Below are 23,325 nucleotides of genomic sequence, written 5' to 3' on the forward strand. Positions count from 1 at the left end.
ATCCTCCTGATACTGTCATGGACAGAAGCATCTGTGGCAATCCAGGTTGGTGAGGATGTGACTAAGTATGTTTTTCCCTCTTGTTGGTTCCTTGACATGAAGCTATTAATGTATGGAATATTTTGGAAAATATTTTTCTTTTAAAATAAAGGTGTAGCCTGTGGGTCTGTCTTGATTGGATTAAAGCCAGCTAGTTTGGGTGCTTTGAAGTGTACTAGTTTTGATATGTAAAGGAGATAGCGTGCATTTGCATTTTTTGAATAGAGCATTCAAGAAGTGGGGTGAAAACTTGACCTTTCTAGCAGCTACCATGCAATATGCTTATATTATTAATAAAAGTTGGTACAATGAATGGGGTTTCATTGTTAAAAGGTAAAGTTCAAAGAGACTGGTGAGACAATCATCGATGGCAGGTATAACTTTAGTAGTTTTTGGGTGTCCAGGCAGAGACTATGTAAGATCAAAAGGCAGCTGCAAGCCTCCAACTGGCTCCACAGTGAAAAGAACCTCCTTCTGAATTTGTGAGGTGAAAATGTTTTGCCTGGTGTTTGGTTAAGTCTATGGGTTGCTGTTGGCTTATTGGAGAACAGTTTGGGAATTCTTAAAAGTTATGATAGTAATAATTTGTTGCCATGTGTATATATTTTAACCTGTGTAAATTAATAAAATGTTTCAATTAGTGTAATGTAAAGCCTCAAGAACTGATGGTCTGTTTCCTGAATTTAGAGTCGCATCTCAAACATAACACTTAAAATTATAGGTTATGACAGTTGTTTAAAGTTTCCTTCTGGGATTTTTAAATAACTCCGCTTTACCAACTACATTGGTCATAACATTCCCTCACCACCTACCACAGACCCAGCCTAGCAGCTATATCCTTTAGGTCTCAGCCAGCTCAGACTATGGTGTTGCTACCGAGCCACTCTTGGTGATGGACATTGACGTCCCCCTTCCAAGGTACATTCTGCAGTGGTGTTTAATATGGAGGAGTACTGATTCATCAGCTGAGGGGGAGGTGGTACGTGGTAATCAGCAGGAGGTTTCCTTGCCTATGTTTGACCTGATGCCATGAGACTTCATGGGGGCCGGAGTCAATGTTGGGGACTCACAGGGCAAATTCCTCCTGACTATATACCACTGTGCTGCCACCTTTGCTGGGCCTGTCCTGCCGGTGGGACAGGACATACCCAGGGATGGTGATGGTGTTGTCTGGGACATAATCTTTAAGGTATGATTCCGTGAGTATGACTACATCAGGCTGTTGCTTGGCAAGTCTGTGAGACAGCTCTCCCAAGTTTAGTTAGTAGGGAGGACTTTGCAGGGTCGACAGGGCTGGATTTGCCATTGTCGTTTCTGGTGGCTAGGTTGATGCTGGGTGGTCCGTTGGTTTCATTGAACTGAAGCAGTCCATGTCCAAATGCAGCAAGACATGGACAATATCCAGGCTTGGGCTGACAAGTGGCAAGTAACATTCGCACCACGCAAGTGCCAGGCAATGACCATCTCCAACAGGAGAGAATCTAACCATCACCCTTTGAAGTTCAATGGCATTACCATCACTGAATCTCCAACTATCAACATACTGGGGATTTCCATTGACCAAAAACTGAACTGGACTAGCCATATAAATACTGTGTGACCACATGAGCAGGTCAGAGGCAAGAACTCACCTCCTGACTCTCCAAAACCTGTCCACCACCTACAAGGCACAAGTCAAGAGTGAGATAGAATACTCGCCGCTTGCCTAGTTGAGTACAGCTCCCACAACACTCAAGCTTGACACCACCCAGGACAAAGCAGCCTACATGATTGGCACTACATCCACAAACATTCACTCCCTCCACCACTGATGCACAGTAGCAGCAGTGTTCACCATCCACAAGATGCACTGCAGGAATTCACCAAGGCTCCTTAGAGAAAGTCTTGCAAATCCATGACCACTACCATCTAGATGGACAAGGGCAGCAGATAGATGGGAACACCACCACCTGGAAGTTCCCCTCCGAGTCACTCACCATCCTGACTTGGAAATTTATCGCCGTTCCTTCACTGTCGCTGGGTCAAAATCATGGAACACTCTTCCTAACAGCACCATGGGTGTACCTACTCCACATGGACTGCAGCGGTTCAAGAAGGCAGCTCACCACCACCTTCTCAAGGGTAACAAGGGATGGGCAATAAATGCTGGTCCAGCCGGCAAAGTCCATATCCTGTGAATGAAAAAAAAGTTCCCTTTGTGATAGGCCATCTCAGAGTCAGTTTACATTACTGCCAGACCAAGTGAGGGTGGCAGATCTCCTTCCATAAAGGACATTAGTGAACCAGATATTTTCATTAGACTTTTAAATCTAGATTTTTATTGAATTCAAATCCCACCGCCTGCTGTGTTGGGATCCAAACCCACGTACCCAGAGCATTACCCTGGGCCTCTGGATTACCAATCCAATGACAGTACCATTATGCCACAGCCTCCCTGTTATCTTGTAATTGCCCAATAAGGTGACAGATTTCTTTGGCAGTTCTGTCATTCACACCGATGTGTAAAGCAATTGCAGTCTCCTTAATATTTTCATTATCAAACCATCTGTCTTGCTGTCATTTATGGCTTGAGACCTAATGTCTGATAAAATGTAACTGCGCTACTCAAGACCTCACTCTGCATAAAACCCAATTAACCTGTCTCACTGTGCAGTATCCAATTTGCAAATGTGTTACCTGCCATAGTTAACACTGGGCTGCATTTATTCTGCTTTTTTTTTTTACCTCACTGAAGGTGAGCAGAGGTCATGTTTTTTCCCCTGTTAACATTGTTATGATCCCAGTTATGAGAATACTGGACAAGCCACATACTTGTTAGGGTCTGGCTTGATAGCATGGAGGAGCCAAGGGTAAGGAAATAAGCGGCTGAACTCCAAGATTAAATTGAAATATCAAATGAATCTTTATTATTCAAACTTGAACAAAATAAACACAAGTAAGAATGACTAAATAGGTACACTGGGCAAATAAGATAATAATTCTCAACAATATGAGCTTTGACCTTGAACTCAATTCAACAGACTTAGCCCAGCTTAAACTTTTTGCTGTGGTTTTCAATCTGATGGGCTTTTAACCATACTCCTACACTACAGGCGTTGCAGACAGTCACGTGTCATGACCCATCAGATTGCAGACACTCCTTTGGCGCTTTTTTTCCTTAGCTGGACTACCCCTTTCTTTACAGAACTACTTGGTCTTATCCAGTTCTCTGGCTAAACAGAGCAGACTAGATGTCTGCAGCCTCCGGGGAACTTCGCTTGCATTTATTTATTTTCTAAAAGAACCAAAATCAATGATTTTTTTCTTTTTAGCATTGTTTCACCCTCAGCAGTTTTCTCCATAGCAACCTCAGGACTTTCTTGCTTTTGAGAGCCCTCAGCTGGATCAGAAATTCAAGCATTGTTTGTAAACACACGTAGGAATACCAAAACAAACCAAAAGTTTGCAACCCCAATTCACCTTAAATTGAAACCGGAACATTACATTCTTAATCCTTAATATAACCCACATTAGAGACAGTTATAGCAGTCTGTCTGTAAACCAATTAAGTCAAAAACTAATAAATGGATTTTAGCTAAACTTGGTGCATAGGGTATAACCCAAGGAAGAACTGAATTTTTTTTTGTCATGATACAGATCAGAATCCTGGAATTTTTTTAAAGGATCCGTTAACATTTGAAAATAGAGCAAATTGACTTTCAAAAAATTTTGCGGGCTGTTTTATTTCAAAAGTTGTTTATTGTTTTAAAATGTTGTGTCTCAGCTGTTATGGTGGAATTTGTCACAACTGTTAGAATGTGAACAGAGTTTTCAGATCAGGTTGTTGGATGTGGATTGGCCTGAAGCCTCCTCGGTGAGATAGAAGCTTTTGATAAAAATACTTCTTCTTCAGCTTTGTAATTACAGAGCGTCAACCAGCAGGGAAAAGCCTCAAGGAAGAACTAACATTGTATTAACGTTGCGTGGTGGATGTATGCGCTGTACTGAGCACCCACTTCACTTGTTTGGGTTTGTTTTTAGAATAATGAAGAGTTTCTTCTCTTCCACACCTCCCCTTTCCCTCCCACCCCATCCTCACCCCAAGGTCTGCAGCAAACGTTTAGGAATTTTGTGAAAGCGCAGGAGAATTTTGTATGGGGAATGAGTTTTTGAAGAAGGGAAGACATCTGAGTAGACAGAGCATGGTGATTTCTGGTTAATGCTAAAGTTGGTGAGGATAAAAAAAAACTCATTACAAAAGCCACGTCGAGACAAAAGGAAATATCAGCAAAGGAATATTGGCCTGTTATTCAAATTCAACCACAAAATCCAGTGCAGAGCCACCTGGTACAAGCATGTTTCCATTTATTGTATATTGAAAGGCAGGTCTGATGAAGGGAATGTTGGGAACAATCATTTCATGATTCTTGTAATATTGGAGTCTTGGTTTCTCAACTTGAAGTGGTGTAGAAGATTAGAAAAATATTGGCCCTCTATCCAGCTCTACGTGTGTCTCTCTCTCTCACCCCCCCACCCACCCACCCACCCTAAACCAGCTTATATTTCACCTCTTTTCTATTTTCCCTTAGTTCTGTTGAAGAGTCATACGGACTCAAAACGTTAGCTGTGTTCCTCTCCGCAGATGCTGTCAGACCTGCTGAGTATTTCCAGGTATTTTTGTTTTTGTTTTGGATTTCCAGCATCCGTAGTTTTTTGCTTTTATTATAGAAAAATATTCTATATTGCTTTTCATTTTCCTTTACCTTTTTGAAACTTCAAAAATTTTGTTGAAGGAGAAGTGTTCATATTTTTTCTTGAACATTCATCTGGAATGGACTCTTCATTTGGCTTTGTAATCTTTTACCTATTTGGATTATTGTACATGTATACAGGTACTATCCAGCAATAAGAATTTTTTTCTATTTTGACAGTCAAATATTCTGCCACAGATGCAGCTTTGTACCCATAGTGAGTTTCTGAGAAGAAGGAAACACAATGCACCTCGTACTAAGTTTTTAAGAAGCCCATCTGTGGGTTTAAATAGCAAATAAGCCATATCTACATTTAGCAAGAACCACTCACTGAAAATCGCAATCTGACATTGGGTGCCTGAAATGCAATGTTGTGGTCTCCAGCACCAATATTACTTGCTTTGTATGCACTGATGGAATATCTTTCATGTTCGTCGGGGCAACTTATCTACTTTGATAGATTTGCGAACTGCCATTATTGCTGTTGCCTTTCATGAGTTTTGGCATCTTGTAATCTGGGAAAATGACAAGGGAGTAATCTGTGCTGAATTGCTCCTTTCTTCTTTACAGCACCATTTTAAAGTTCACATTTTAAATCGCTTAGTTGCTCAATGACATATTCGTGAGTCATGAATATTAGCAAATGTTAGGTGGCAATCAAGTAAGTGCATGAGCCTGAGTAGGATGTAGGCACACGTGATACATAGTCTACTTGGGCTGCTGTAACTCTGGCCATGTTGTGACATTTAATAAGCTTGCATTTTGAATCATTTTTAGTAATTGTCCCTGCATACATTCCAAGCCTTGGGTTGGGAGCAGAATTCTGCACACGTGACCACCTCCTGCTCACATGAAGTGTGGCAGTGTGCAACTTGGGTCTGCTGGCTCCACTTTAAAAACTGATCTCTAGGGCAGATGCAGCATTGTGTTGCTGTCTCTTGATGTGGAGTTACAGGACTGCTTTCTATTTTAAAACAATACTATTTGTATTTAGAAACAGCTGAAATGGCAGGCATGCAAATTTGTGTTTCATGTAGTTGTGATGTTGAAGAATTACTAGCGAACAAACCTATTGAGAGGTTAAATAAGTAGGTAAAATCTTTTTTGGAAGGCAGATGGACATTTGCAACTTTGTTTTCTGAAATGAATAACATTTCTTCCTTCTCTGTTCCCTGACAGTGACAGAATGTCCTAGATTAACTAAATAGGAAGAGGGGTGGGGGATGGGGGGGGTGTTCCAAGCAAAATTACAACTCTAACCAAAGCCTTTTACCAAAACAGAGGATTTCTGTGCTTATATTCAGGAAATAATGCGTTAAACTTTTCTCTTTCAGATTGGGAATTGGCAATCAGAGTAGGTGTGATGGACTGTGCCGATGAGAAGAATTTTGCCATTTGTGCAGAGTATGGCATTCACTTCTATCCAACCTTTAGGGTAAGAATATGCCTAATAACTAATCGTGGCGTTTGGAGAGAAGAGGCTTTGTGCTGTAAACCACTCACGTTGCAAACTGCTATATTTTGATGTGGAAAATAAGGTCATCTTTCTTAATGCTGGTGTTCAATTCCATCAATGCACCATCTGTTCTGTTGAAATTTGATGTCCTTTTTTCTCCACCTGCGGGAGTGGAAAGTAGCACTTGCACCATAATCATAAAAAAAATTTGAACCTATTTCATTGTCATGTAATCCTGCATTACAAACCCAGTTACTTTTGTTAACTTTCTCTAAGTATGGTGGATCTCCAACTAAAGCTGTTGTGGATTGCTGTTGGCAATCATGTAGTTTGTTAGCTTCCCCATAGATTTAATGCCATCAAATAGAAGTTAGAAGCAGTGTGTACCACACAGGGTTGATAAAGAACAGAAGTCGCCCTCAAGAGAGTTGTGCCTCCTTTATTGCGTAACTAGAGAAAGGACAGATTACTTGCTTTTCTGCCCTTTCTATCCAATGGGGCTTTGTTACAGGAAGCAAGAAGTAGAAGGAAACTGAGAGCACAACTATCTTAATGGCGTAGTGAAATACAGGCAGGCTAAAGGCACCACCTTGGTTTGGTGCAAAACCATATGCACTTGAAAATTCCAAGCTCAATTCTTATTTTTTATTTATTCACAGTTCTGCTTATACCTTGATTACAATGTTGATGTCAGCATTCCTGGGTCAGGATGAGTAAAATAAATCAATAGTTGCAATTCCTAATTGGTGTCCAGGTGTAATAAGATGCCACTTGAATGGCCTATGAACAATGTGCCTATATTGCAAGATAATGTCCTCAGAACCTTTAATTGCACTGAATCCAACTGATACTTAATTGTGCAAAAGTGATTAATTTTTCTAATCTGCCCCACTAACTTCAGATACACCACAGTAAGAGATGCTGACTTTTTTTCCTGTATTCGTCAGCCCGGCCAGCGCTTACTAAATGGGCATCTATTTTGGGGGAGAAAGCACTCTTCCAAGTCCCTTGAGAATTGTTTCTCCCTTGTCTATGGAATGGTGCTGATTGTCAATTTGGATGAGGTGGATCCTCCAATTTTTTCTTTGATCTCTTGAAGTATAATCTGTAAATCTGGACATGATTTTATTTCCACTGTCTCCTTGGGATTAAAACTGGAAGACATTTTGGAGGTGAGTGCAACAGCAGTTGTCATTCTTGCTTGTGCTGTCCCCTGATCCACTGACTGTGTCATCTGTCACATTCTAGTTAGAGCAACTGTGCTAACAATTTCCATCACTTTTCAAGAAATTATCTACAAGGAAGTCTAGGGTAAGGAAAGTGGAGTTGAGGCCACAATCAGATCAACCACAGTCATCTTAAATGGTGGAGCAGGTTCGAGGGGCCGAACGGCCAACCCCTCCTGTTTCTTATAAACTCATGTAGTTGGAATATTAATTCATGACCCAATGGCAATCTCATTTTCTTGTGGGAAGGTCCAGTGCATCTTCTGTTTCAAATCATGGCATGACCTGGCAGGCTACTGGACCTGGTTTGCTTCTGAACACGACCGTATAGGATATAAATGTGCTTCAGAGCAGAACACTCTGCTGTAGTTAGAATATATAAATGAACAATTGCTGACTCTGGGAGTGGAGAAGAATACAGTTTCTAATCTCTATTTTTAGGTCAGCTTTTGGAATGGATTCATTTCTTTCTTTTGCCAAGTTTTCTTTTTTCATTTTCACAACAGGACTCTGCTTTCTATGTTAAGATATTAAAATTAATTGCTGTTGGGAGCCATTTTTATTTCCACCAACTCTCAGGCTATCACTAAAAACCTGTTGCGTTAACATTGTTAATTTTTTATTTTGTTTTTCCCTTGCAGTACTTCAAAGCACTTGCAAACAAGTTCACAACAGGAGAAAATTACAAAGGTACAGTACACAAGCATTGCAAGCAAATTTCCACAATTTGAATAAAATGATGATGTTTGTTCAACGTGGCAGTTCATGTTTCCTTCAGGCCATACCAAATGTTGCGCAATATCAATGCTAATCTAACAGTCCTCAAACAAAATTCAATTCTAAGCAAGAGTTTTAAATCTGACAACAATTTGCGTGTGGATAGAAAGGGCAGCAACAGTTGCTTAATAATTTTATTAGCTGTTCTTGTTTAAATTTTGTGGTACATATTTGGATTTATTTTCTGAAATTGTCAAGTTACAACAGAAGTGGTGGTGGCTAGCATATGTAAATGCTGTGCGTCAAAGGATAAAGCCTATTTTAAGACTTGGAGACTTCTACAAAGATGATTATTCAAGTGACAACGATGTCTACATCTTTAAAGATAGATGAGTGAGTTGTTCCTGTATAAATCTCCTAACCATAAGGGCAGTTGGAATTAGAACTAATTTTAAATCTGTAGTGGGAAATTTTTCTGACAACAGCTGTTGTTAAATCTATTTATCCCCATTTGCACCTCCAGGCCCATTACTTGACCCATTCTACCATTTTCCTTTTTACCATTTAATCTCTCCTGCTCTCCACCCTATGACACACCTTTCCTTTCCTTGTTTTATTTTCTGCTCCCCTACCTCTGTACTTAACAGGAATATAGATGTCAGAAGTGTTTTGATGAAAGATTTGTTTCTTTATACTCATGCTGGCTGATCTGCTGAGTATTTCTAGCATTTTCTGTTTTATTTCTGATTTCCAGCGTTTTGCTTTTTTATTAGCGAGGAAAGGTCGCCCAGCTCATCCAATGTGCCACTTCCAAAGTCCATGAATAATTACTCAATCATGGATGCTTTGTCCTCCTTTCCCCTGTCCCTTCTGCCAGCTCTACTGCCACTTGTTTGATTCCCGGTATTTGAAGGAACTTGATGTTTAATGCCTACCTCCCTTGAAGGAAGTAAATCAAGAAATATTCTTTGTCTCTGTACTTCTCTTTCCCACTTTTGCTGAAAAGTTAACCATCTAGCTCCCTTTTGTTTTTAAAAAATGTCAATTGATCCCAAATCCCTGCTCCCTGTGAATGTGCTGCACTTTCCTGTCAAGAGGGACAAAGTTATATTATTTGACTTTAAAGTTGGAATTTTGTATGTATGTCCTATGTCTTATGATCATTGTCCAAGTTAAGTAACTTGAGTAAGTTAAGTCAATCTTATCTTTACTTCTCATTTTTTGAAATACTTGGCGTGCTGTCCCAAGACTTCCCTCCAATGAAAGTATGTTTAATTTAAGCTTTCACCCTAATTTTGGACTAGAATTATCCTGTTCTGAGGAGACGTCATTGAACTGAATTGTTAAGTCTGTTTTTCTCTCCTTAGATACTACAAGACCTGCATTTTAACAGCATATTCTGTTTTTACTTTCGGCAGCTGGAATCTTGGTTTGACCTCTTATAGAGAAAAACAATATGGCAATGCAGTACTAGGTCACTATCAGCAAAGATTAAGTGTTCAGGTCCATAATGAGCAAGAATGCTGCTAGCTGAGTCAGCAGACTATCAAGTAATACAGTAGATTAGCTAACAGTTTCTCCAAACAAAAGTTGTCCCATTAGTAAACTAAGGCAATGTATAATATAAAATTTTATATCATCAGGAAAGGTTTTAAAACTACAATGTTAAAAAGAAATTCAAAACTAGTCTTTCAAATGAAAAATTATGTTTTCAACCAAAAATATACATTAACAGAGGATCCAAGTCAATTTTGTTACTGTACTTTAGTGCATTGAAAATATATTTGTCTGTTTGATTCTGTATTTAGGAGATATGGCTTGATTTCAAAAGTTAATTGGGATTTTAAATGAAGGCCTTCTGGTGCTTTCAAACCAGAAATCAAAAATACTGCTAGTGGAATTAAAAATGCAGAACTGAGGAGCTGGATACAGCTGGGGAAGCACCACAAAGTATGTACGAAGAAAACACAAATTACTTTGTTTACTCTGAAATCAAGCTTGTGATATTAACTGAGACTTTTGTCATCCAAAAGTCTATCCCTATTTTCATATTGCTGTAATTCCCTTGGTTGTAATTTATGCAGGTTAATTGTCATATTTCATAATTTTGTTGTACTTCTGAGTTTTTCAAGCTTCGATTTCTTCTAAACCTTCCATCATTTAATTATTACCTAAAATTTGAAACCTAGTCTCCAGCATGTAATTGCCGTGGATGAAAGACACCAAAAGTGTTGAATGGTGGTGCTTTTGTTATTTGGTCGTGCTTAGCCAATGGATGAAAAAGATTTCATGGAATATGAAGATTCTGTGGTAGTATTTGGAAATTTAAAGAAAATAGTATCACGTGAAAATTTGTTTCACAGGACCAAACAGAGAGTTGCAGACTGTACGACAAATAATGATTGACTTCCTGCAAAATCACACGAATGCAAACAAACCTCCAGCTTGTCCTGTGCTAGGCGTGGCAAGGTACTGTTGTTGGAAGTTTCAGTTCTTTCAGTGATGCCATTTGTGCTACATGCAATGAAAATGTATGCTTAGCGCACATTTGAAAGTGATCTTTGGATAAGTTGTAATTACCTGAGGCTCAAACAATGCAAAGCAGTTTAGCCACCCAGTTAAATTTGCGGCAAATTTCTCATTTTTATGTGTGCATGCAACTTTTATAACTTTATTTGAGGCAGAGACATTTTATCTATTCTCTGTCACACTATGCAGTAAATAGCCACCCTACTCCCAGCCCTATCTCTGGTTCTCTCAAGCCAGTTTGTGGGAGATGAAAGAGCATGGCCTTGGGGACAATCCCTCTCTTCCTTTGTGTACACGACTCTGATTTCTATTGTTCCTGTAATGTCAGTAAGTAGATTAGAATTCCTGCAATTCTCTATGCAATGCCATGCAATTGACTGATGATCAACGTTCTTGGGGTACCGTCTGTTGTAGTACTTAGGCACACAGGGAAGAATGTCCCAGGTTTGATTTCCTGATACTGTTGAATCAGCTGACATGTCAGACTGCTATAATTTACCTTGGATCCCATGGACTACAGAAGGGATAAATTGTGTTCCCACTCCAAATCTGTATCTGATAAGCCCTGCTTGAAACACAGCATGTCAATAGGGTGAAGACAAGATTTGGAGTTGACTCTGAGCTCAACAGTCAAGTTGCCTGGCAATACACACTATTCGGGCTCTCTTGTGAGGAATAGCCAGTTAAGGTACCTGGCAGCTATTGGTTCATTCACAATCGTAACAAGGCAAGAATCTAAGTTCAGACGAAGGTGGGCAAAAATTGGAAACACTTTATAATGAAGATCATGGGTGTGGATCCCACCTTATACTGTTAAGTTGGAACTCCCACCACATTGTCAACCTATGGCCCTGTAAGCTAGATTTTCAAAAAAAAATTAACTTGTACTCTGCAGAAGAACAGAACATCAATATAATTTAATAATTTTGTAGAACAAAGTTTTTAAGGCCATCTCCAGTATACACTTTTAAATGTAAAGCTAATATGGTCACTGTATGCTTTGTGTACTTTCCTTGTGTAAAGCCTTTCTGAAAAGTATGACTGATCTTCAAAACATTTTTTCTCTTGGTTTCAGCTCTGGCTCTATCCTGTCTTTGTTGGGTAAACACCAGAAGCACTATACAGCTGTTATATTTGAAAGAGAATTGTCCTATGTAGGTCGGGAGGTGAGTTTTTGTGTTCTCCCTGATACTCCCTCCTGCATGCTCCCCCACCCCCTTGCCCCATCACTAAAACCAAAGGGTTAATATCCTAGATCTGATTTTGATTTACTTTGGCTGCAATGGTTCCCTTTCCCTGTTGGTTTAAAATTGAAATGAGGATCAGCAAATGCACAGTGTTGTAATAGGAAAGCTGAGACTAAGCACAAGAATGCACGTGTAACCAAATTTGTATGGAACAAATCTTGTACAGCATGAACTAAAGCAATCTTAGATCTGTCTGCAGTGGCTCTACCAGTGAGAAGTTGAAGCGATGTAAAGCCCATTGCAGGATTTTGAATTCAAGTTGTCTTCAGTTATACGGAGTTACATGTTTGTATTACTAGCAGTTAAATTCTAATCTGTGCAATTGATGTAAATTGAAGTGCCAGGTTGGGTTGTTTGGCAATACACTCCTACTTGAGGTAGAAGGTTGAGTTCAAGCCCTGCTCCAGGAGCACATATCTTGCTGGACACTAGGCAGTGCTATTCTAAATCCTGTATGCCAGAGGCTAGGTTCTTTGGATGAGATGTTAAACCCAGACTATTGTTTCTTGACAATCCATCTGAACAGCCTGTACTGGTATTCACTGGCAAACAAAAAATGGGAGATTGATAAAGTGCTTACTAGGACATTTATATATTTAAAATACTCATGCGATTATATTAAGTTTTCATTGTTTTCTAACAGGTGATACTTGATTTGATGCAGTATGAAAATATTATTGTAAAACGAATGCTGGATACAGACATAAAGTTAATGGAGAAACTTGGTATCCATTCAGTGCCATCTTGCTACCTGTTCCATCCCAATGGCTCCCATGGATTAATGTACATGTAAGTGTGCTACTGTTATGAAAATATAATAATTTTCATATTATTGTGATTTATTGCAAAAGTGGGTTAACAGTGGGGTTGGATCAGTTTCCCTATGTGTGTGGGGGATTTAATTGAATTGGAGACAGCTGGTCTGGAGGTTTTGAGTTATCAACAAGAAGCTAGGTTTGAAATGCTAGATATGTAAACATGGCTGAAGTATAACAGTTGTGACTGTGAGATCAAGTTTCCCTTGTGGATTTGATCCGCCTGGCGCACGTCATCTGCCACGCCATAACAGCTACAGTTAAAACAGATTCTTGCGCCATAACATACAATTTTTAACATGGATAGTGAAGAGCTGCAGGGCACTGGAAAGCCAGTGCATGCTGCCATACCAGAGGAAGGTAAAATATTGATTCGGGCTTGAATTTCCTCATTCCCAATCTTTCTACATGAAAAAGAGGCACGTAATAAGTTGCCAGGTGACCTCATCCTTGGATGGAAAGGGAGAGGTTGCCTTTGGTCACACTTGCACACCCAGGAACTAGTTCAAGTGGCATTAGCAAATATTGTCTAGTAGATCACCTATTGTTGTCTTTGTTTTGAAACATGCTTTGGGAATAGAGGTGAAAGATACGTGCGCACTACAGGAATCCAACTTTTAATTTCTTCCTCTTGAGGGAGTTAATTTGTATTCATGCACTGCCAATTTTTGACAATTGCTTGTCAACTCAAGGACTTAGTGATTTGCCCACCATGGTCCAAATAAAATTTCTCACACATCTTTTGTTTCTGTTAGAAATTCCTCTTGGTATATGTTTTTGACCAGTTTGCATATCTGTAGTAAAAAATTGTTATTGGAAATTGGTTTTCATTCCAAGGCTATGGTGGTAAGGCAACATTAGTTACTGGGCTAGTGATCCATATGCCTGGACTGATGATCCAAAGACATGAAATCATATCTCACAGTGGCAACTGAATTTGAATTCAATTAAGTTAATTAAATCTGGAAATCAAAAGTTAGTGTCAGTAATGGTGACCATGAAGCTGTGATTTAAAAACTCATCTGGTTCACTAATGTCCTTGTTGTGAAGGAAGACTGCTGTACTTGCCTGTTTCTTTTATGTGACACTAGACTCACAGCAATGTGGATGACTCTTAACTGCCCTCTGAAATGGGCAAGCTAATCAACTGTATCAAGCCACAAAGAAAACTACCATAAAAGTGGATAGACTAACTTGAAATGAGGTGCCACCCGAGTGAGCCTGCAATCCAACATGCAAAAGATCAGATCAAACATTTTTGGAGAATTAAACAATTAATGCAAGAAGGCTGCTCCACAAACACCCATAGTCTCAATGATGGCGGAGTCCAGCACATGAGTGCAAAGAAAAAAGCTGAAGCATTTGCAAAAATTTTCAGCCAGAAAGGTTGAGTGGATGATTAATTCCTGCCTCCCCCTGAGGTTTGCAGCACTGTGGGAGAAAGCCTTCAGCTAATACAGTTCACTCCACATGATATTATGAAACAGCTGGATGTAGTGGATGCAGAAAAGCCTATGGGTCCTGGACAAATCCCAGCTGTAGTGCTGAAGGTTTATATTCCAGAACTACTTGCATCTTCTGCCAAGCTGGTCCTGTACAGCTATAACACTTGGCCTCTATCTGACAAAGTGGAAAATGGTCAAGGTGGGTCTTGTCAACAAAACGTGGGGCAAATCCAATCAGGTCAATTATCACCCCATCAGTCTGCTCTCAGTCTTCAGCAAAGTGATGAAAGATGTTATCAAGTGACGCTTGCTCACTGCTCAGTTTGGGTTCCGTCAGGCAGATCTCATTCCAGCCTTGGCCCAAACATGGACAAAAGATCTGTATGCCAGAGGTGAGGTGAGAATGGCTGCCTTTGACAGGGTGTGGCATCATGGCACTTTAAAATTTGAAGTCAGTGGGAATCGGGAAGAACTCTTGGGAAGAGAACTCTTCACCAGCTGTAGTCACACCTAGTATATAGAACATAAAATAGGAGCAGGAGCCTGATCTTGGGCTACAACTCTACTTTCCCGCCTTGTCTCCGTATTGTTTGATTCCCTGAGAGACGAAACATCTGTTTATTTCAGCCTTAAGCATATTCAATGATGGCACACCCACAACCTTCTGGGATAGAGAATTCCAAAATTTCTCCTCGTTTCTGTCTTAAACGATTGGTCCCTTATCCTGAAACTGTGCCCCCCTTGTTCTAGATTTCCCAGCTAGGGAAATAAAAGTCTCTATCTACCCTTCCAAATTTCCATTTTGAATGTTTCAACGAAATCACTTCTCATTATTCTAACCTCCAGAGAACATAGACCCAATTTACTCAGCCTCTTAACATAAGACATAACCTCTCATCTAGTGAATCTTCGCTGTACTGTCTCCAATGCAAGTAGATCCTTCCTTTAAATATGAAGGCCAAATTTTCACACTATCCCAGAAAGATGGTCTTGTGAGTTGGGGGCCAATCATTTCATACCCAGATGTTCCTCAGGGCAGGGACCTAGGCTCAACCATCTTTAACTGCTTCATCAATAACTTTCCTCCCACATAAGGTCAGAAGTGGGATGTTTGCTGATGATTGCACAGCGTTTACCACTGTTTGCAGCTTTTGCAATACTGAAGCAGCCCTTGCCCATGTGCAGCAAGAACTAGACAACATTCAGTTTTGGGCTGATAAGTGGCAAGTAACATTTATGCCAGGCAACGATCATCTCCAACAGGAAAAAGCTGAGCAACACACCCTTGACATTCAACTGCATTGTCATTATTGAATCTGCCTTTATCAACATCCTGCAAGTCACCATTGACCAGTGACTTAACTGGACTAGCTACATAAAATAGGTGGCTACAAGAATATGCCAGAGGTTGGATATTCAGCAGTTGTTTACTCAGCTCCTGACCCCACCTCTACTGCAAAGCCTGTCCATCTTCTACAATGCACAAGTCTGAATTGTGCTGGAATATCTCCACTTGCCTGGATCAGTGTATCTCCAAAAACAGTCAACAAGCTTGACACTATCCAGAACAAAGCAACCTGCTTGATTGTTTAAAGTAGTGGATGGGGTGCCATTTACTCTGCTCCACAGCCAGCACATCATGGCTGCAGTGGGTACCATCTACAAAGTACACTGCAGAAACTTGGCAAGGTTCCTTCGATAGCATCTCTCAAACCTGCAATCTCCAATCACCTGGAATGACAAGGAATGGAAACACCACCTGCAAGTTCTCCCAAGTTGCATACCATCCTGAATTGGAAATATATTGCCATTTCTTCAATGTTGCTGGGTAAAAATCCTGAATCTCCCTACTTGCAGTATTGCGGGAGTGCCTTCACCTAATGGACTGCAGCGGCTCAAGAAGGCAGTTCATTAAATGCTGGCCTTGCCATTGATGTACATGTCCCATAAATGAATAATTTTAAAAAAACCCTGTTGTTCTTACTCAATTAACCGAAAAGCAAATAAATTATCTCTTTATTGTGATATTTTCTTATTTTTGGGACAAGAATTCTATTTTACTATTCAGTCATCTCTACCTTTGATGATTCTGCTGACTGAATTCCAAGGCATTTTTTCTTTTGTAATTGTGTATTGGGAACACATGGTGCCTCTCATATTGTCGATTGGATATGTTTATATTAAAACTGTTGTCCAGTCAATCTTAGAATTCCACCAAAATGTCTTCATGTTATTTTCCCACTAATGTAGAATAAATGAATAAAATTTACAACCCTGAATTGATGCTTTTGTGAGCATCGTAATTTAAAGGGAAGGTTCTACTTGCTCAACACAAATATATGCTGACTTAAGCTGAAACTTCAAATGGAATCATACAATTAAATTGAAGTTTCTTGTTGGCAGCTAGCATAAGAACCCACACCTTTTTGTGGGTTAGAAGTAAAGCAGTTGTTAATTTAATTATATACTTTTTAACCTATATAACCAGGTATTGATTCTGCTGCTCCACAAGGATTTGTCTTTTTAAAGGAATTGATGTTGAAGTTATGATTTTTGATGTATGAACAATGTAGCTATTTAAAACTTTTGAGTTAAGAAAGACATGGATGATGGAAGTTAATTTTATTTTAATCACAGGTGAAATCTCAATTATCTGTCATAAGTGAGCCACCCTCTCTTTCTCTTCCTCAATCCAGGTAACTGAGATTTCCCCTATACTTGTTTGAATATCTATTTAAGTATCTCATCAAATTCTCAGCGTGGGGTATAGGTAATGTCACATTTTAAATGGATTATATTTAAAAATCTCTTATGCAGCAAGTAGTTACGATCTGGAATGCACTCCTTGAAAGTGTAGTGAGGCAGATTCAATCATGGCTTTCAAAGGGGTTTTGACAAGCACCTAAGAGAGAAAATTTGTAGAGCTATGGAGAAAGAGCAGGGGAGTGAGACTAGCTGAACTGCTTTTGCTGAGAACTGCCATAGACACAATTGGCTGACTGGTCTCCTGTGCTGTAACCATTCTAAGATTCTCAATTACAAGCGCTGGATGTTAACTCCAATAATTGTATATAAGGGAAGAATGAGTCTGAAGCTGGTCTTTTTCCTCAAGCTAATTTACACTTCAGCCAGCCCCTGGAGTGTTTACAGCTGTATCCATTTAAGGGTGAGCCAATGCCCATCACCTATCTTAACAATGCAATTGCCTTAACAATGCAATTGCTGGTTAACAAGATGATTTTTTTTGGACCTTGGCAACGTAATTGCTGATACATCACTGGATGCCCAATGCCATGTTTCCTGACCTGGCTGAATTCTACTAGGACCTGGCTGATCTCGCAACTGTTACCAGAGCTAATGTATCAAGAATCCAGAGTCTGAAAAATCAATTTTAAAGTACTTAATTGTGTTTTAGCTGATGAATGCAAAACCAAGCTCCAACATGCTCGAGAATTTTTGGAGATAATGTGGAGTGCAGATAATGGAGGTTCTGCTGTTCAGTCGGTTTTTGCTCCTCAACCTACTTGTGTGTTTTTGTTTTTCTTTGATTCCCTGACCCTTGGATAAAATAGTTGAAATATTATTCCTATGGGGTGCAGTAGTACTTTAGTCAGCCTGCATCTCAGTCTGGAGAAATGGGCATCTGGTGGAGCTTAGACCCGGCATTGTGTTAATATATACAATCCCCTAATGGACATCCTGTGGTTTTCTTACAAAGCAGATCTCCTTAAGCTCCATTTGCAAGAAGCTTTTAAATTCACAATCAAATTTAGGAAGCGCATTGGAAATAATATGAAATAACTTAATTCAGATTTATATGGACAGATAAGCCAAATACCTGTTTGTTGTTTCTCTGCTTGGAGTGACTGCAGCATCCTGACAAATGTTGACTCCAATCCGTTTTACTCGTGCGTATATTTCAGCAAATGTATTAGAGGTTAGTTCTAAGATAACATTTAATTTGAGCATTTACTTGTCTTTCATATGTATATTTCCTTGGTAATTTGCAGTCAATGTTAAATGTTGTCTTATTAAACTTAAGCAAAAAATATGAATTGAAGAAAAAGATCTAATAATCCTTAGAATTGAAAAATGGAGCAGTATTTGCATCAAAGAAGTATCCAACAAATCCATTCTCAGCACCGCCATTATATTAAATCTTGTAAAGTCAACTGTAAAATATGCTGTATGGGAATAGTTTGTATGCATGGTTTTGGGTCTTCTAAATAGAGGGAAGTACTTGTTGGTTTTTTTATTATTATTCCCACTCAGATGGTATTTCCTTTAATTACTTCCGGAAAAACATTTTTTGAGAGAATTTGGTCTAACACTGGCTCGCTTGACTTCTGCCAGGCAAAAAGAATCCCACAAGTTTAACATATGAACTATGGTGTTTATAATCCTCATTTGATAACAGCTGTTCCATTTCAGAAGTTATGTAAACCACAGTGCAAATGATTTCAGTCAAGTAGTAGGCCTTTGAGTATATGTTTCACTTTTTGTGTGCTTGGTATCGTGCATTACATATGATTTATGGCTTGTACTATTATGTATAACGGTCATACTCAAATTTGGCTTGCTCATTTGCTTTGGCAAGTGTCCAGTTTCCACTTCAAAAGCTTGGACATCCTTGCGTGATACTGTTTGAGTATCTTCTGTTTTATCATAGTGTGGTGATTGCATTTCTAGAAACTTATGGCATCTCTAGGTAATACTGCTAACTAGGTGCCAATTAGTTCTTGACTGTGGACAGTTCTGTTTTGTAGATTCATGTTCATCAATACCTGGATCAAAACCCCAAATTAATTCCACTTATAATTGTCAGAATAACCATAAGTCATTGTCATGTTTATTGATTTGGAGAAAAGAGTTTGAAGCAGCTTTAACTTGGTCCTTGCTGTGCAATTCACTCTCCTTATTCTATAAAATATTGCAAATCACTTGTTCATTTAATTATATACTTTAGAACAAAAGATGGCCAGCAGCAACAAATCAAGTATGACACTAAAACAGTATGCTTCACTTGAAGTACTCTAAATATCTATTGCACTGCCAGTAGAAAAGAATACTTTTACTCTGTGCTGCTCTATTATGTTGAAAACCCATTACAGTCTTGACAACTGCAATGGGATCTTGCATTTTTTTCCTGTAACCTGCAGGTGTGCATCTAAGGTAATGGGCCTAAGGTAATTCCAGAAAGGAATTACATAATGGGAGAAGTTGTGTGTAAGATTGCTCCACCATCTATTCATGGCTTCTTGCACACTAATACCTTGTTTATTGTTTATCCTGGCAGCAGTTCACCTCCAAACTTGGCAATTGAAACCTTATTTTAACTGGTTTTAATTTGGCACTTTGTAAGATCAATATAACTAAGCAGGTAACTTTTTTCCCGAACTAAACTGCAAACCCAAGTAATGTTGAATGGGTTAACACACACTTCACACAGGCACTGATCTCAGCCTTGGTATTAGGTACAAAACAGAAGCCAAGCACTTCACCAAGGGAGGGAAAGTTATGGTGTTTGTCACCCAAAGTCTCAGTCTTGCATATTTTCACCAGCACCCCAGCAATGACCATTTGTAAACTACAATGTTGGAGACTAGTAAAGTTTTACTTGTGGCAGTTATTCTTGTCCAGAAGGTGCACAGGATGGTGCACGGGATCGGCAAAGTACAGAGGCGAAGGTAATGAGTTACAATTTATACTCTTGCAAAAAACACAACTTGCAGTGAAGTTGTGGACTGCAATACACTTAAACTAAAACAACTGCATTTTTAAAATACTGAAAGATGAAAATGCACATTCCTAAAACAATACAAACCTTCATGCATTTTTAATCTCATGTTTCATATGCAGAATTATTCAGGAATAAACTAATTTGTTACAGAAACCAAAACTGAAGCCTGAGCTTGCTACTTTGATGAAGTGGCTCTTGAGGGGCTGTTGAAGACCACCATTTCTAAAATCCCTCTTTCCCTTAAAGCAAATCATAATCTGCAGAAACCTTCATATCCAGTATTGGATATGAAGGTTCTTAAATTAGCTGCTTGGCGTGCATCCAGGCAAGTGCTTTTAAGCCAGGACAGTAACTTGAGGTATTATCTGCGCTACTTGTCACATTGATGTCTGTCTTTGTGCTTTTCCTTGCAATGGTTTCCTTGTCTAAAATAATGACTGATGTGTTACTGTGTGTAAAATTACTTTGGGGTGGTTAGGGAAAGATCACTGTTTCCTGTTGAATTAAATTTTTGAATTAAAAAAAACAAGGGAAAAAAAGTAATTATTCACCTATCATCACTGAAGCACTGCATACCTGTTTAGATGTTGGATACAATGCTAATCAAGAGATGGCTTCAGCATCTTAATGCAATTATGATTTAGCCTTTTTGGTGCCTTGCTGGGAAGGAATTGTGCCCAGCCAGGTGAAAGAAATGAATTAGCTTTTTTCTTCCAAAATGGCTCCAGCTAATAACCATCCCTGCTGTGTTGAATAATTTTAATTCTGATACTTGGTGAAATTTAGTTTAAGTACTTGCACCTTTAGGTATGTTAAGCCTTTTAGTCCTGGAATATTTGAAATGAGTTAGAGAATATTAGATTGTCTTTGTACCGTGATCCAGCTCCCTGCTATAGAATGAGCAGGTCTCTTCATTTTGAAACTAAATGGGTGAAGCTTCCTAAAAAATAAGGCATAAAAATTCTTCCTATTCATTTGTGAAGCATTTCCTGTTATCAATTTATGGGATTAATTGCTTGACCTAAGTAAAATTGCACACTTCCATCCTCAAATTGAGAATGATCTGATCCCTCCCAAAATGCAGTTAAAAGTACTGTGCAGTGCAATTTTTAATATCATTAGAACTAGGAACTATAAAATTACTAGATTGCATTTTCTATTCTGAGGGGCAGGTTGTATCGGCTCTGAATTCATATATATATGCATTCATGTATAATCCCAATAATGCAATTATAGTATGAAACTATTTTAAGCGCTAACAAACCTTTTGTGATCTTAATATAGTAGTGAATTAGTCCAATTGTGTTGGGATTGCATGTATTCTGATACAGTGACAGTCTTATAACTAATGGTGTTGTAGAAAGAATTTTTTGTTTTACCCTGCTGAATGAACAGAAATGCAATGGTGAGTGCAATAAAGTTAATTGCTGGTGCTTTCAACCTTTACCTACTGGATAAGCAGGCCTCAGTCATACTGCTGGCGTAGCCACTCTTAACCCTAGCTATTGTAACTTCTGTAATACTGCATAAGGCAGCTTACTGTGCATTTTTAAAAATAAATGCTGACTGTTGCTTTAAGGATTAATGCTGCAGAATCAGAGTTTAATGGAACATGCAAGCTAACGTTTGTTGCCCATTTCAGGTTAATAAAAGTGCATTGTCTCACATGACTCCTGTCTAATTAATGCGGGCTGCCTCTATCTGGCACCAGCTTATTGTTATAATTCACGAGCATTTTTAAAGAAATTGAAATGTGTTGGTAATCCATTTTTTGATAGTTTTTTTGACCCATATGCTTTTGAAGCAAATTGAGAGTGCTGCATTGGAAGTAATTTAACTTTGTTAATCTGACCTTAAAATATCCTGATTTATTGTATTCATGTGATCCTAGAATGTTAGTGTGCACCAGCATTTTTCTCCTCATGAGCCACTTAATCTATTTTCACACTTGTGGGTTCTTTTTTTTCAAGGAACCATTTAATTCACTTGCATATTTTTTTTGCTTCAACAGTTTGTGGCAGAGTTCCATTCTCTGCATAAAGACTTTTTTCTAACCATTACAATTCATTTTGTACTTATCAATTTGTGCTCCCTCATTTCTGTCTTGTTAACCGGTGGAAATGACCATAGTTACCTTTCAATACAGTGCTGTTTGCTGATTCACTGATCTCTATATAGTAGTTGTTCATTGTTAACATGCTAACATCTGCAGGAATTAAGTATAAATGCTACCATCAAACTTTCGAACAAATTAACCCTTTGGTACACTGGAATGCAGTGTACAAAACTCTACATACTGTTCCAATTGCAGTTTAACCATAAGGTCTTCAACTTTACTGTTGATTAAGAATGGCAGTGGCTGGCTTTGATCAACACTAAAGAAAATTGCAAATTAATTATGGCGTAAGTGAACATCTCAAAGATCTAAATGATTGGTCTGTTATCTCTGGGACATCAATTTAATCAGTGTTGGTTGCAAGGATCCTTTCTTGTTAAATCAGTTTAGGATGATCCACTGATTTCCAGTGAGGGTGGACCAACCTAACATTGCAGAGATCAAAGCCATCCCATGTAGAACCACTAAAAGCTCTACACTATTGCATCTGATTCTTTTCCTCTGACTGTTTGCTTAGAATCAACCTATGGGATGTAACCTGAGTGTTTTGTTGGACCCTGAGCTATGTTTCAAATCCCATATATATTCATGACCAAGTTTCCTTTTTCCACCTGCTGAAAACCTTATTTGTGCTTTTGCCATCCCAGCCTTGATTTTCTTCAATATTTCTTTGTTAATCTTGAATTTCACCCTACATAGACTCCAACTCATCCAACCCTATTCTGCACTGTCTCACTCCTACCACTACTGCCCTTCCCAACTTCCCAATATTCTGATAGTTGCAAATCTCTCTACAACCTAGCTCTGCCTTTAGGTCAGCACTTGCCCTTTGCTTTTCTGATTCAGGCTGCCTTTGCATTGCCTAACCCTCCTCCTATTCCACATTCAGGGGTAGAGCATTCAGGTGACTTGTAATATTTTTCGTAATGCTCTCTCTAAGCTCCATGATTTTAGTTACCTTTCTCGTCTTCCAAAGCTACCTATTATTGTAAGTGATTCAATTTATGTTGCAGAAATGATTCTTCGGGCATCAACCAAATTTTCTTTATTACCTTTTATTGGGCAGGTAACTAAATGAGCAATTGTTTTCTTAGCCATCTGCATACATATGTATCCTTAGAGATTGGAAAGATTTTAACACAGTTTCTAATTCCTATATGCTGGCCTCTAACTTAATGTAAGTTATATATGCAGGCAACCCAAAAGCCCCTACTTAGATGAATGTAGTTCATTGGATTTTAAGCAGCCTGCCTAAGAGGCATTTT

The 23,325-nt window shown here is 38.9% G+C and overlaps 1 protein-coding gene across 3 annotated transcripts in view; it reads left to right on the forward strand.

Annotated features, from left to right (window-relative positions):
• Window positions 1-23,325, forward strand: part of lhx3 (LIM homeobox 3) — a 158,178-nt gene that overhangs the window by 23,144 nt on the left and 111,709 nt on the right. For all 3 annotated transcript variants that reach the window (XM_041194123.1, XM_041194124.1, XM_041194125.1), the window contains exons 2-6: window positions 6,104-6,204; window positions 8,093-8,141; window positions 10,532-10,637; window positions 11,773-11,863; window positions 12,588-12,733. In XM_041194123.1, coding sequence (XP_041050057.1) covers window positions 6,104-6,204; window positions 8,093-8,141; window positions 10,532-10,637; window positions 11,773-11,863; window positions 12,588-12,733 — 493 coding nt within the window. The remainder of the gene's footprint in view (window positions 1-6,103; window positions 6,205-8,092; window positions 8,142-10,531; window positions 10,638-11,772; window positions 11,864-12,587; window positions 12,734-23,325) is intronic.

The sequence above is a fragment of the Carcharodon carcharias genome, chromosome 8 (genome assembly GCF_017639515.1).
Source record: "Carcharodon carcharias isolate sCarCar2 chromosome 8, sCarCar2.pri, whole genome shotgun sequence".
In the NCBI taxonomy this organism is placed as follows: Eukaryota; Metazoa; Chordata; class Chondrichthyes; order Lamniformes; family Lamnidae; genus Carcharodon; species Carcharodon carcharias.